General features: G+C 41.7%; 1 protein-coding gene across 2 annotated transcripts in view; it reads left to right on the top strand.

Moving 5' to 3' along the window:
• lrrc49 (leucine rich repeat containing 49) overlaps window positions 1-14,579 on the top strand; it is a 29,300-nt gene extending 14,721 nt beyond the window's left edge. Inside the window, exons 10-18 of one of the 2 annotated variants that reach the window (XM_084016687.1) lie at window positions 46-193; window positions 1,984-2,067; window positions 3,460-3,632; window positions 4,242-4,337; window positions 8,651-8,885; window positions 10,027-10,212; window positions 10,828-10,937; window positions 12,966-13,119; window positions 13,799-14,579. In XM_084016687.1, coding sequence (XP_083872813.1) covers window positions 46-193; window positions 1,984-2,067; window positions 3,460-3,632; window positions 4,242-4,337; window positions 8,651-8,885; window positions 10,027-10,212; window positions 10,828-10,937; window positions 12,966-13,119; window positions 13,799-14,014 — 1,402 coding nt within the window. In that variant the 3' untranslated portion in view covers window positions 14,015-14,579. Of the gene's footprint in view, window positions 1-45; window positions 194-1,983; window positions 2,068-3,456; window positions 3,633-4,241; window positions 4,338-8,650; window positions 8,886-10,026; window positions 10,213-10,827; window positions 10,938-12,965; window positions 13,120-13,798 lie in introns of both variants that reach the window. The other variant, XM_084016686.1, reaches the window with a different exon arrangement.
• The last annotated feature ends 11 nt before the right edge of the window (window positions 14,580-14,590 follow it).

The raw sequence follows: 14,590 nt of genomic DNA, 5'->3' as shown, positions 1-14,590 counted from the left end.
TTTAACTCCCGAGCTTTTTCAAAATGTTACCTTCTTTGTGTCTAGTTTTGATCAGCTAGCCTGCCTTGGAGAGCCACACTCCCTTTCTGAGCTCACCCTGGATGGGAATCCTGTAGCCCTGGAGACATGGTACAAGCAGGCCGTCCTGCGCTGTGTGCTTCATCTGAGACAGCTGGACATGAAGCGCATCACAGTAAGGCTTTCACTGTTTCACTAAACTTTAACTGTGGCTGTTTAAATTGTATTTATTGTCCCTTAAAATATTTCATACATGTTATTTCTGACATGTGACTAGTATTATTAATCATGCAATATTGCTATTATCAAACATGTTAAAAAGCAAAGAGTGACAAACTTGAAGCATTAAAGCATTGTGACTCCTGCCTTGACATAAACCTTATGATTTGACAGTTAAAAACAAATTCAGATGAACCCCCTAGGCCTTTACTATTCAGTGTCTATGGGGCATCTCCAAGCACCTTTATCTGGACGCTGCCATAATCATTAGTCTTTGTTTTCAGACATTTGTGCAATATTCATAATTTCTATGTTTGAGAGGCAAAAATGCATCAGTGACTTAACTATGATGATGAAGTATTTATAATACACAGTGTATTTTTAAAAGAATGATGATTCTCCAGCATAATCATGAAGTCTCTGTTTTTTATAAAGCATGTGGACAAAGTTAGCAAAGCTACACTGAAATATCAGCATGCTTTTAGAGGCTGTCATCCAGGGAGCACCCAGGTCTGAGCTTGCTCTTTAAAAGGAATCTGTTACTACCACACACCTTGCCCTCAGAACATACTACTGACACCTCCAAAAAAATCATAACTCTTATTTCAACCATTTTCGTGTTTTTACTTGAATCTTACATGTGGTCCATTAAGCAGATTCTCCAGGCTTATTAACCCCTCCAACAAACTACTGTCTGACAGTCCTGAATCCTGAAAACAAGGATGATGTTTTATTTCTAGAAAGTTTACTTTTGGGAGATATTTGACATAAATATAGAAAGCCTAGGTCTGGAGTTACTATCTTTCCAAACCGTGTCATGATATTGCCGGGGGCAAACTTTATTGTAGGAGTATAGATTCTCCCCTCTAACCGATCTGCAAAAACTTGCCTCCAGCACACTATGCTATCAGCAGTCAAATCAGATTATCTGAGATAAACGAATTAAAGGAGAGTTCATATTACAAATGAAGAGATACGGCGCTACGTTCGAGCTTTGGGCTAAATGAATACATCTCTGTTTCTTTTTATTATTTGGATTATTTCAAAAGTGAAATAAAGTAATTAAAAATTACATCGTAGCAGTTGGTTTATAGTCATTTTATTTTATTGACCAATAAAACATATAGTCCCACTCTGATCATTTTTACCTGGAAATTCATTAAATAAGGCAAATAGAGCATCTAAGGCAGCTATTGTGTTAATGGAAATATCTATAATTTCAGGATGTTAAATATGATTAAAATGTTTGATTTAGTATTAAATTGAATGAAAATATTGTAGTTGACTTCTGCCTTAACAGCCACATAAACACGCTTTGTGGAGGCTGGCCAAACAAAGACATTTTTATTGTTAAAAAACTCACGTGTTAATCCGTCTCCACTCGCTGTGCATGGGCTCTAGCGAGGCTAGCACTATTGATTAGTCTGAAGCACTGTCTCTGCTAGCTTGCCACAGACAGCTGAATACCCCCAGCACTCAGCTGGCACACTCAGATTGCGTTGGCAGCATTGCATTCTGGGAGTTTTGGCTTTCCCCAACAGCTGTTGATCCGAGACTGAAAATCAGACAGATAATCCCGTGATGCAGCCGGCTGGTGTGAGAATCTCTCCCATCCTCCACTGTGGTTCAGTTCTGCTGTAGAGAACAGCCTTCCTGGCAGCGTCTTTTGTGGTTCCCCTCTCTTCCTGAATAATTCAGACTTCATGAATGGAGCGACACTCTGATTGCACAAGCTATCTTTTTCAGGACGAGGATCGGCGCATGGCTGGTGTGCAGGCTCGAAAAGAGGAGGAGAAGAAGAGGGAGAGTCACAAGCAGACCATTCATAAGGTACCACTCTGATTTGATTGGCTCCTGTTGTCTTTGTCTGCCCGGATTTATAGTTTGAATATGAAGCAAATACACACAACGATTTACATCTCTCAGTCGACTAACGGGTGTCCTCTGAACCAATGGTGCCCTTTTTCATATATTGAGTGTTGTTTAGTTTGTAATTCTTTGTAGGATGAAGATAATTAGTTGGTTACCTACATACTGTGGCATTGTGAAACTACCATGTACTGTATTGCTGCTGAGTTGTGATGAATAAGCCGAGTGTTACATTGGATATACTGTAGGTAGAATCCTATTTATTTTACAGTTTAAGATTTTGGCATCCAGGTAAAAGTTAGGGTTAAGTGTATTTACACAATAACAACCTTGTTGGCCTCTTAATGTTAATTTTTACCCATCAGAATATATTTAATGAGAAAAAGATTTAGGTCATGCTCAGGATTTGCTGTTAGATTTCCTCAACTTTTTCCCCACTTCTTATGTGTCTTCTAACGTATGTGTCTTTTGATTGTTGAGGCTGCCAGTGCGTATCCTTTGTTTGCTGACTTGGACTAATTGACATCAGTTTTACACAACAAACGTACCCATTAGGAACCCTGTTATAAGGGGTATACTGGTACAGTGGTATCTGTAAGTGTGTGTGTTAACTATTACTTCTGACTTGCACAGGCATCTGTTTGCAGTTAGAGTGTGTGTGTGTGTGTGTCTGTGTGTGTGTGTAAGGACATATTGATAGGTGCTCTTGCTGTGTCTGCGCTGCAGTGGTGTCTTTTGCTGAGAGATGGTCTCTGCAGTGTCTCTCAGTAACCTAACCTCTGTTAATCCCCCAGTGTTGAGAAAATGTTATATTGAAGGCCACAGCCAAGAGTTCCTAAGTCTGAAAGATGCCCTATGATTGATACTGACTCACCCCTTCATCGGGGAGTGGCACATTCCATAACTGAGCACATCGAAAGTACAGCTCGACCAGGAAACAACACTTGAAAGACTGCAAAGGAGCAGAAATCTTCTCTTTTGCAGGATGGGGATGTCACGTTTACTGCTGTAACAGCAGTTACAGTAAATCAAAATGCTGCAAGAGCAAATAAAGTGGACCAAAGCATATACAATTTTAGACTTAACCTTTTACTGAGGGATCATATCTGCCACTAATGCCAGTTAGCAGTTTTTATACTCTCTTTAACAACATTCCTCAGGGACAAGCAAGGCAGGAGATATATGTTTGCCCGTGGTTCTGTCAAGATAAATGGAGTGGTTCCATTAGCTTAGTTTATGCCCTTTGTGTTCAGCTCAAGAGAACTGTCACTTGAAACCTTCTCTGTCCTCTGTGTGCGTGCGTGTGTGTGTCTGTGTGTGTGCACGCGTGTGTGTGTTGCGTTCATGAAGGAGAAGCGGCGCCTGGCGATCCGTAATGCAGCGCAGCAGTGGGAGGGCGTCAAGGCCTGCCTGGAGCTGCCACCTACAAATGGTGCTAAAGAAGAAGCTAGTCCAGAGAACAGTCCTGCCCACAGCCCCGCCCAGACCAACGGCCTCATCCAGGAACCATCTCCAGATGAACCCAGGTACACACCAGAGCAGCAGAAGATTAAACTCCATTTATAGACCTAAATGAGAGACGACTCACACCGACTGGTAAGATACCAGTGTTATATCTGACTCATGATTATTTCAAAGACAGTTGTGGGGGAAGCATTAAATATTTGTAATACTGTTTGACATTTTACAATCTGTTGACCGTTACATCACCCGTCCATACTATATGTATGTTTGGGTTTAGATTCCTGGAGGTTTGATTTGATATGGAGTACCCATGAATCTCCTTTCCTGATAGTTGGAGGAGAAATCTGAGCTAGGACCTTGGTTCTGATGTTGGACATGGCATATCTGTTGAAGAGGAGCAGTTATCAAATAAAATTGTAACGCGCGCATCTGAGGCGCCCTGATCATTTAAACCAGTTTCATGTTTGCCAAAATATGGACAAATATGTGAATGCTGTCTGACTGGACAGATTTGTTAAAGGTCTTCCCTTGTGTGTGTGATTCAGTTGATTCAAAACAAACAAAAATGAATCTGGCTGTGGCTTTACAAGCTTGTTTCTCCTTTATCCATGAGAGTACTGAAAATAATAATTTGCTCGATTGCTGAGTTTTTTTTGTGTGTGTTTTATCAGACGGGTAAGCCCAGGTTCAGGACCAGAGCGACCATCGGGGGGAACTGAGAGCAGACTCCGCACCAACAGCCGTCCAAACAGCCCACGAGATCCCAAGTAATACAAAATATGCATGTGTTTTTACAGTAGACTGTATACAATATTCTTATATATTATATATATTCTTGAGCAACAATGGGACACATTTTCCTGCTAGAATGGTTTGGAGTATAACCAGAACATGCATGTTAAATGTCCTAAGAAAGGTTTCTTCTTCCACTAAGTTCAATGTGAGTATAGGGCTCTGGTTTACTCTCCCGCACAGAATGTGATCCAGGTCTGGATGAGTTATGAGGGGAGGACTGAGATGAAAGTGGGGGCTGTGTCAAGGACTATTATTACATGTTTCAAAGATGGCTTTTCCTTCCTGCACCAGGATATGAAAATGGCCCTGAAGCACAATCCCTCAATCACAATGGCTTTCCTTTAAGGGTCTATTATAAATCCAGTCATATGGCTTAAAAGGTTATGGTGACGGACCGGACTCACGCGATCCAATATACCACACTTTTGTGAGATGGGAGGTGTATCACTTTGGCTCATATTGAATTTTAAAATAGAAAGGGCCTTTACAAACATTGGCACCACCAGTACCTTTAAGTAAGCCCTCTGATTTCAAGGTCAAAGGGTAAGATTATTAAAATTACATGTATGTGATTTTGTAGCTTACAGGGGCGGATGATGGATGGACTTGTCTCTGTTTTTTGGGGGCCTGTGAATCAACACGAATGCCTCACTAGTGCATGACATCATGGATCAGGCCCATGGGGGTGTGAAATCCCAGTGTATGTTTTTTTGCAGGTCATTCATAATCTTGCTGCTCCAGATTATTGGTTTCCCATTTGGATCAGGGCCTGGACATGGCACATCCACACATCTGGATCTGCTCAGTGAAGGCCTGGGGAGTAGGGCGCTCTCTTAGTGCATGTATGTTTGTTTCCTCCTGAGAACCAAACTGGGGATTCCCCTCTATTTCTTCAACTCCATGCCTGCTTCTGAGAGCTATCATATTTATTAGAGACAACTTAAACAATGAAACTTTAAGTTTATAAAAGAAGAATGCATGTGATTATTGTTGAGTTTGGACAAATCTGGTGTTCAGTTATTTGTAAGAATTCTGATATAAAGTGCATATCAACCGTCAATTACATTTGGCAAACAGTGACTTTTTTCTTATGATTCCATCTTTTGCTATGTATTCATATTGTTCATTTAGGAATTATTATTATTATTTATTTATTTTTAAGTTTGTTTTTTGTTGTTTTTTTTAATTTTTTGCCTTTATTCAGAGGACAGAATTCAAATTTGGGGCCACTACAGTGAGGACTTAGCCTTGGTACATGGGACTAACTCCACCGACTGAGCTATCCGGCACCCCGTTTAGGATTTCTAAGTAATTATCTCCACCGTTGCTGAGTGTGCAATATTTTGTGTTGTTAGAATTCAGAAAAGTGTCCTTTTAAAAATGTCCAGTGTCATCAATCTCTATAGTAACCATAATGTTTTGTGTTGTTGGAATTCAGAAAAGTGTCCTTTTAAAAATGTCCAATGTCGTCAATATCTATAGTAACCAAAATGTTTTGTGTCAGGAAATAAACTGCTGTCCCTCAAAAGTTAAAAGTTGCAGTTAAAAATAATGACAAATAGTGAAAAAGATGATGATATGATGACATCTCTAGTTCAAGTGAGCAGCACCAGTTTGGGGGGATGAGGTTGACGTGAATGTTTACAGCACCTTCAGAACGATGCTGTGAATGTGTTCCAACATATTATTCCTATATAAAAAGGTAAAAAAGATTCATTTGACCTCATTTCTCCTGAGGGATGGGATAAGGGCTGCATGGCAGTCAAAGACATTACTCAGAAATCCAATAGTGCTGTTGGTCACCGTGTGGAAAGGCCTTTGTACTGTTCATACATTCATTGAAGAATTTAAGAGTTATGCTGAGACAGGTGGTTTTACAGGCTCATACATGAATTATCTTCACTGTGGTGAGAAAGAAATTCAGCTGGTTCCTCTAATGAAGCCTTAGTACGAAAACCAGCGACGCACTATAGAAGCACACTTTACACTGACAGTCTGCAGCACTTGGCACCCACTAAGCCTAACATCTGATTCTGCACTGCACCAGTATCTGCCACTTGAACTATTTTTTTCCCCACTTTTAAGCTGTGAAATCATGCTCTTTTGAAATAACTGCTCAGAGAGTCATTTCTCATGTGTCACGCACAGCATTTAGGCAATTGGAGACATGTGTATGTTAGAAGCCATGTCTTTGGGGGGATTAAGTTGTTGAGAGATGACAGATTTCTTTTGAAAAACACGTGTAGGATTAAGTGAGATAGCCCTAATTGAATTAGATTCAGAGTCTAATGGGCCAGAGCAGGATCCGTGTAATTGTAATAGACTCTTGGTTTGCTCTTCCCCTCCTCGTTTGCTTCTTCTCTCCGCGTTAGTTGCTGGGTTCATGTCACAAGGGGACTAAGGGCCACCTGGCAGCCTTTCAGCTGTGATTACGGGGGAACAATACATGACACAGTGCAGAGTGTGTTGATGGCACACTTCCAGGCGCACAGAAGTTACTCTCTTTCTTCACGTGACTTATCTACATGTCACGGTGCATGTCCTGCAGCACTCTCCAACTCCTCCTGATTTATTGCCTTTGGCAATCATACATCTTGGAGGCGTGGCGTATCCTGTTGATTAAACTGCCCCTCAGTGTCTGGTGCCTCCCCGTCTCTTGCTGGCCAAGTCGCTTGGACATGGCAACTTTAGCATTTCTTCACTGCCAGATTGTTGCACCTGCTTTCAATCAGAAAGCAGAGAGTCTGTTGATGAAATGCACATTGCATTAGCTGGAAGGGTGCAATCATCTTCTAACATTAATGTATGTTTACCTGCTTTTGTAGCTGCACCAGGAAGGATCCACAATTTGAGTTGTGGTTAAGTCCTTGAGTGTTCAGTTTCACATATGTGTGTTTTGTAATCATGGTCTTTTGGGGGAAAAGCTTTCTATGCCATCAGGGGATTTTTCTAGTTGGAGTTTGGCAGTGGGCCACCAGCAAAAGGCTGAAATGCCACACTATATCTACTCATCTTGATATATCCATGGCACCCCTGGTATTCTCCATCTATCATCAATATGATGATTGAGCTGGATAGTCCCTGTCAGACACTGGTCTATTAGTTCAGTATTACAGACTGTTTTGTGTTTACTGGCAAGTGTAATTTGTGTAATTGCTTAAAAGTAACTGAACAAATTAAACTGACTGAACTCAAGAGTTCAGCCTCGAAGAAGACTTTGAGTGATGTCACACTGTGTACTTATATAGTGGACCACACACACACAGGCCTAAGAGCCACGGTCTAAACTGGTCCAGCACTTTGCCGTCTCCTGAGGCACCTGACCATTCACCTGTCTTTTACACAAGAGTGAATGAGTTAAAGTGACTTGAGGTCATAAATTACCCGCTGAGACCCTGATGTCAATGTTGAGTTCCTCCTCCAGCAGCTTACACATGTGATGTGATCGGTGCAATATATAGTCTATGATTACTGGTTTGTGTCACTTTGTCTCACCTCCAGGATAAACTAGTATACATCTCATTTTAAAGTCCCTTCTCTCTTGTACGGAGAGGACTCTCCTCTAGGGAATCAGTCTGACAGTACCTGTAACAAAGGAGACCTTTTCAAAGAAGCTTCAGTTACAGTACACTTTACTTATGTATGTACCCCTCTGTCTACAGTATGCTGTCCTTTGCCTTTACCTTTTCCCTCACACACTTTCTAAAAATCGGTCTCAACAGGAATCCAGGATTAGAGTTCTGTAATCAAAGGATTAGTCATCCTGCTTTCTGTTCATTCAAATTGGGAGGGTGTGAAATATGAAAAGGGGTGTTTAGTTTGATGGCAGGTTGAACTCTAAATAATGTGTGTTGAATAGCGTGCAGCAAGAAGCCATCTGACGCCCTGCTATGCTGAAAGACTGTCAGCAGACCCAGAGGGCTGAGCACTGGGCTCGCGGAGGGAGATTATGTCTCCTCGAGACTTGCCCAGATTCTCCACTCTCACGACTCTCTATCAGGGAAGGGCACCTCAACTGTTGTAAAGGAGAACAGAATGCAATTAGGCAAGACAAACTGGACATTTAGGAAACTGCATACTCTGTAATGACGTTGCTTTTTCCGTCTTTTAGCACAACGCTTGCTTTTTCAAGCAAACGTAAAGCGAAGCACTTTTGGCCCAAAGATATCTGTCAAGTTTCACGAGGCAACACATTCTGTGCATTCAAGCGTATGAAGACTGGTGTACAAAGTGTGTTTGTGTGTGTGTGTGTGTGTGTGTGTGTGCGTGTGTGTATTTGTTGCAGGCTTGTGGAAACAGGGAGCGGCAGTGTTCAGAGCTTGTCCCTCTCTGACAATCACCTGGCGGAGCTGGATGGAGACACCCTGCGTTTATTTGGACCTGGAGCCCTAGAGGCACTGGAGAGGGGCTGGGGAGTTCAGACCGCTGGTGCCGTCACTGTAATAACTTTCCGCTACATCAACTTTGACGCCATTGTACCAACACTGCCGCGAATAAGGGTCAAGTTCCCCAATCTATCGGTGAGGCCACTAGCTTAATACCATAATGAGCCATGGCTATTGTTGACATTACCATGAAATAAATAGAATGTGCATATTTCATTTTATTTTATCTTAAGGTGTAGTAAACTCTGAGTGTCTAACAGCAAACTGCAGCCTTCATCCATTGAAACATTTTTTACAATAAGTAATAGTGTTTGTAGGACTAGAGCACCACATTAATGTGAGATCATGTGAGCTCATCTGACCTTGGCAGATAAGCAAATGTGCTGGGGATGAAATTGTGGTCATTCTGACCCTCCTGCACAAGAAACAGTGCTTTGGTTAAGACAGCTGTGGTTCTGAAGGGAAAGGAAATATGGAATTGGTCATGGTGAGGGCTCAACCCCACGTATCTGCCTCGCAGGTGTTCCTGGTCCTGAGTTAAAGTGTGTTAATGCACACAAATGGGAAGTGCTAAACAGGAACAAAGTATTTATATTAGCAGGGTGCTCTTCTTACTTCCACACGGAGAAACAAAGAAAACGAGAAATACAGAGAATTAAATCAAAATGGCTTTGAATTGAATGTAAAATCTTGACTCAACACTGATCTTCTGTGCACATGAATCCCTTCTCCTCCAGTTTATCTTAAATTACTTTAAAATTTGTGGATTTTGTCCACAGCAGTCAAAGCCAGTCCTCTGTCTGCCCGCGTAGGAAGCCGGTAATCCCCTGCGTTTTGGTTCACTGCCTGCATTTGGTTAGGAATAGGTTCTCGCTGCAGTCAAATCGTGCTGGGGTTTCCTTGGAAACAGTCTGAGACCACCTGTGAGAGGCGGCCGTTTTGGTCCGCACCTGCCCAAACAATTTACCCGAGTTAAATTAAAAGGGACTAAATATTACAAAGTAAATTTTGTAGACACAGTCACTTTTTTGTATTAAATATTAGGCTGTCAATATCAGATTTTCAACACACGATAATGGTGGCCAAATAATTCTGAATAATGATATGACTGGGATATCTAAAGAAAATTTGAAATAAAAAAAATAATAATGCGATTAGCAAAATCCATAGTTTTTTTTGGGGGGGGGGGGGGGGAATTAATTACCCACAAAATAGTGTATAGTGGAGAGAGAGTCTGTAGTATTTATAGTTGTACCTTTCTATACTTTTTCTGCAGCACATGATCTTCCTGGAAACCAACATCAATCGTCTGCCCCAGTTGGCAGCCTTGACTCAGGTGAGGCGTCTGGACCAGCTGACCATCCACCCAGAGGGAAACCCAGTGGTCAGTCTGGCTCTATGGCGCTCCTTCGTCATCTACCGCCTCCACCACTTCAACCTGCAGAGGATCAACGGCCAGGAGGTGAGCTTCTTAATGCAGCCCACCTGCTGTATGGAGATGGTGGCTCCTGCTGTCTTTGTAAGACAGAAATATAGAAACCAATAACAAATTCACTCTTTATTTGTAAGGCATTAAATACATTATGTATTGTGTACAATTAAATAGAATGTGTTTAATTTGCCCTTTTAGGAGAAAAATATTATACACCAACTAATTTAACGGAATAGTTTTTGGAACTACACTTAGAGGAGATAAGAAAATTGATACCACTTTTATGTTTGTTAAATGTAGCAGCTGTTTAGCTTAGGTTAGCACAAAGACAGGAAGATCAGCTAGCTGGGGAATCCTCTTGCCTGGCGCTATTTAGCAAAAAAATACAAATCCTCCCATTCAAATAAAAATGTCCCGTGCTCATCTTCACATGTGAGCTTAGCTGTATGCCTTCCTGACCGTGCCATGATTATTCAGTCAGTAGCCTGGTAGATTTTCCAACACATTTCTATGAGAGTGCAGTGTGTTTATGTTTAGACTGCTACTGCATGACTCGTGAAAGGTTCCTTGATAAATCACACGAAGTAGCCGATCAATCAAGTCCCCTCTGCTGTGTGTAAATTCCTGTTTGCGTGTCTACCTTAGGTGACTATGAACGATGTGATTGCTGCGGAGCGTGTGTTCGGGACACTGGGTCATATAGCAGCCACTGAAACCCCACGTTGCCGGCTCCTCCTGCTGCTTGAGGAGTCCAGGTGAGAACTTGATCTCAGACGAGTAACCACAACATGACGTTAATTCCGGTTGCATGACAGGTGTATCCTGTGCATGTTGTGCGTTAAAATCTGTCAAGCATGCGTGGATGTGTGAGTTTCAGCTTGCGAGTGCGTAGGTTACTGTACATGTAAGTGCATGCCTACACGTCGTGTTCTGTGTGTATACATTCGCCTGTGTGTTTGTGTGTGTGTGTTTGTGCATGTTTGTGTGAGACAGCGAGACAGAGCCTGGCAACGAGAAGCCAGGGGAACTAGACTACGTGTCTCAGGGTAAGGGTGGGTACTTGGCACTTTGACGCGAAACATTCTTCTCTCTCCACAGCCAAAAACTTCTGTGGTCTGTCACTCTTAATTAAAAACATCCTTGCAGAGAAAAGATGGGCTGAATTTGTCATGAACTAGAACGTATTATTATCTGGCTGGTTGGAGGCAGTCTAAGTCGTGAAAGGTCAAAAGCAAAGCTGCACACAGCATCACTACTCTTCTAAAGATTGGAAAATTACCAGGTTGAAGCATCTGAATGTGTGCCGATTATGTTTTATATGTAGCTCTCTAAATAACCTCAATTTTGATTACATAACTCAGGGAATTGCTCTGATAGAGTTTTCAGTTAGGAGAGACAGTATAGTCCATAACAACATTCATAAAACCTACTCCTCACTGACCGTTGAGCAGTATAGGAGGATGTGAGCCCAGTAATGCATATGAGTTGCCCCAGTATCCTCCATTGCCCTTTGAAAAAGGAATTAGCACAACTGGCTGTTGGCTGCATCCCAACCCGATGCATACACTGTTGAGAGATAGAGATAATAATAACTTTGGATTCATTATACACAACAGCCCAAGGCTGGAGATTATTTTCACATCAGCACAGAAATCCTAATCACTAAATGCATTACCTTTTCATCAAAAATATTCATTTATGCAACTTACTACAGTTAGTTTTTGCTCTTCTTAACTAAAACCTTCCTGCTGTGGAATGGGTGTCAGATAAGGTGGATACATAATATTGGAAAATGGAAATGAGATAAGCATTATACCAGCTGAAGTTTCATACTCCCACAAAGCCCTTGTGTTGCTCAGGTGGTTGTGGGTTGAACACGAAACATTGTGTTACTACTAAATGATGCCTTGGGTGTTATTTTACATGTGGTTGCAATTGAAGCCTTTGCTCAATTAAATGTGTGTGAAATATGTTCTTGGGAAGAATCGCTTTAACCTACAATTAGAATAGAATGACTTTATTCATCCAGGACTGGGAAATTATTTTGACACAGCAGCAGTGGGTCAACAAAAACACTATAACATAAATATAAAAACAATATATATACAGTGTATAAATACAGTCCAAACATATACAATAAACAATAATAAACTATACAAGAATAAACAATACCTATTATTGTGAAAATTGTGAAAATATTATGAAAAATATGAACATATTCCTAATCGCATTACACTAAACTCCAAATAGCATGAGAAACACTAACTGAAGTAGAATAAAATGTATCTAAAAATTAACTTTGACGCAGATATGACACGTTTAAATACTTTTAAACGTGATGTGTGACTGACACACACAAATGAGTATTGGCATCTGTATGCACACACACACACACACACACACACACACACACACCTATCCTATATGGAATTTCTGCCTCCAGCCTGTTCTGAAAAGACTATTTTGGCATCCTGGCACTGGCCCGTGGAACAAGTTGGTGCAGTAATGAGGTGAGATTTCATACTGATAGACAAGCAAGATTTGATGTAGTTTACATCCATTTTAAAGGCCTCTACAAGTGAGATGAAAATGCTGGCATTCATCCAAATTTAATCCCAATCATTATGTTGTTTGTAGAGGTTGATTCTCACTAAGGTGAGAAAGTGTTATGGATGGACACAAGATCACATCTCTGTTACCTTGGTGTCACTCACCTTTTGCCACGGTTTCTCTCCAGGTGTCTCTTCACTCTGCCTCGCTAATATTTCTCTCTTCACCCAAAGGAAGCGCCAGCTGCAGTTCCTGTTGGAGGGGCGTGGCCGGCGGGCAGGACTGAGCCCGGAGGAGCTACGAGACAACGGGAAGCTCGTTGGAGAAGGCCTGAGCAGAGCGCTGTTCAACTACCCCAGCAGAGACTGCAGTGCAGAGAGCCCTGAGGTCAGCTCCATTACAACACATTTGTAACAGTCCCTTAGTGGTTTGAGTGACCACAGAGATACCAACAGCCACTGGGGCAGTGTTGAGATGTAGGGTGTCATACCTAACTCCCACCAGTGCTTAACACGAACCTTTAAAAGTGGTTGTCAAGCTGGCAGGCATCGTCAGCTTTTGGTGACGAAAGTGAAAATATGGTGTTTATTCACCTCGTAGATTGAATAATTCAAATACTATGCAGTTATACATCAGCCTATTATTATAAATCCTCTGAATGGCAGTGTTCGTCATTGTGGCCCTGCCAGCTCTTGCGGTTTCCACCTCATTACATCGTTAAACTTGTAACTTTGAGTTCCTGACAGCAAGTAGAGTTAATTCATGAAAAGGAGAGAAGTTAAATAAAAAAAGCTTTGCACACAGCATGCTGGAGGAGCTGGCAACTACAAGATGGACAGATCATCAGAAAAATCTGTGTTCTATTAAAGTTTATTCAACTCAACTCAATCACTTTGAATAGATAATAGTGTGCATTTAACACCTGTTTGTCGACATTATAAAGAATCAATATTCTGTTTCAGCAACTACATTAAATAAGTGCATGCGATATTCTTCATTAACCTCACCTTAACAAACTCAAAACAACCCCATTCACATGAGTGGTATTCTATTCTTTTCCTCACAGGAGGGCACTGTGGAGGCGTCGGATCGGGCTGCCATGATAGAGCAGTACCTCCAGCAGTTGGTCCACAGGGCGTCGGACACCAATCTGAAGGGTGAAGCTCTACACAAGCTGTGGCCCTCCATGTTCGCAGAGATGGTGGGGGACTGTGTGTTGGAGATGAGGGACCCAGCAGCCTTCCGCCAAGCCGGCCTTGCAAAGCTCTCTGAGACCAAGTGAAGGGGAACCACTTACACCACACACACACATGCACACACACACACACATGTGGACATAGCTTTCCCAGGCGCCTGCAGGGCTTCACCTCTAACACATCATCACTCAATAACGTATCACTGACCATCAGTTATTCCAATCGTTGGAAACTGGAAGGTGCATTTCCTGTGTGTGCGTAGCTCTTTAATATGGATGTAAACCGTTTTAAAGAAATTGTCACGATTTGAATGTAAATTTTCACTAAAACACGATGATTTTTTCAATGCTTGGAGCTGTAACGTACTTGAAGAAAGTCAAAGGGACGTGTTGACTCACGGTGCGTTGTGGTCCCAACGGAGCAAGCTGCACTTTAAAAGCTTTCTGAATGACCCCCTCTTCCCCCGTTGCCGTCATCAACTGAAAAATGACCGCTGTCTCTTTTGTCGAGACTCGAATGATTTTTCTGTGACTTAAATAACGTTTCATGCATCGCTCTCTCACTTTCTCCTGCCTGGGCACAGACAAGGACAAGGACTTTTCTTTGTTTACCACTGATTTTCTGTATTGTACTTAGTATTAAAAGATTCTGTATTAACACTC

Source organism: Eutrigla gurnardus (assembly GCF_963514095.1).
Source record: "Eutrigla gurnardus genome assembly, chromosome: 1".
In the NCBI taxonomy this organism is placed as follows: Eukaryota; Metazoa; Chordata; class Actinopteri; order Perciformes; family Triglidae; genus Eutrigla; species Eutrigla gurnardus.
Note: the sequence above shows the minus strand (reverse complement) of the source record. Positions and strands in the feature narration are given on the sequence as shown.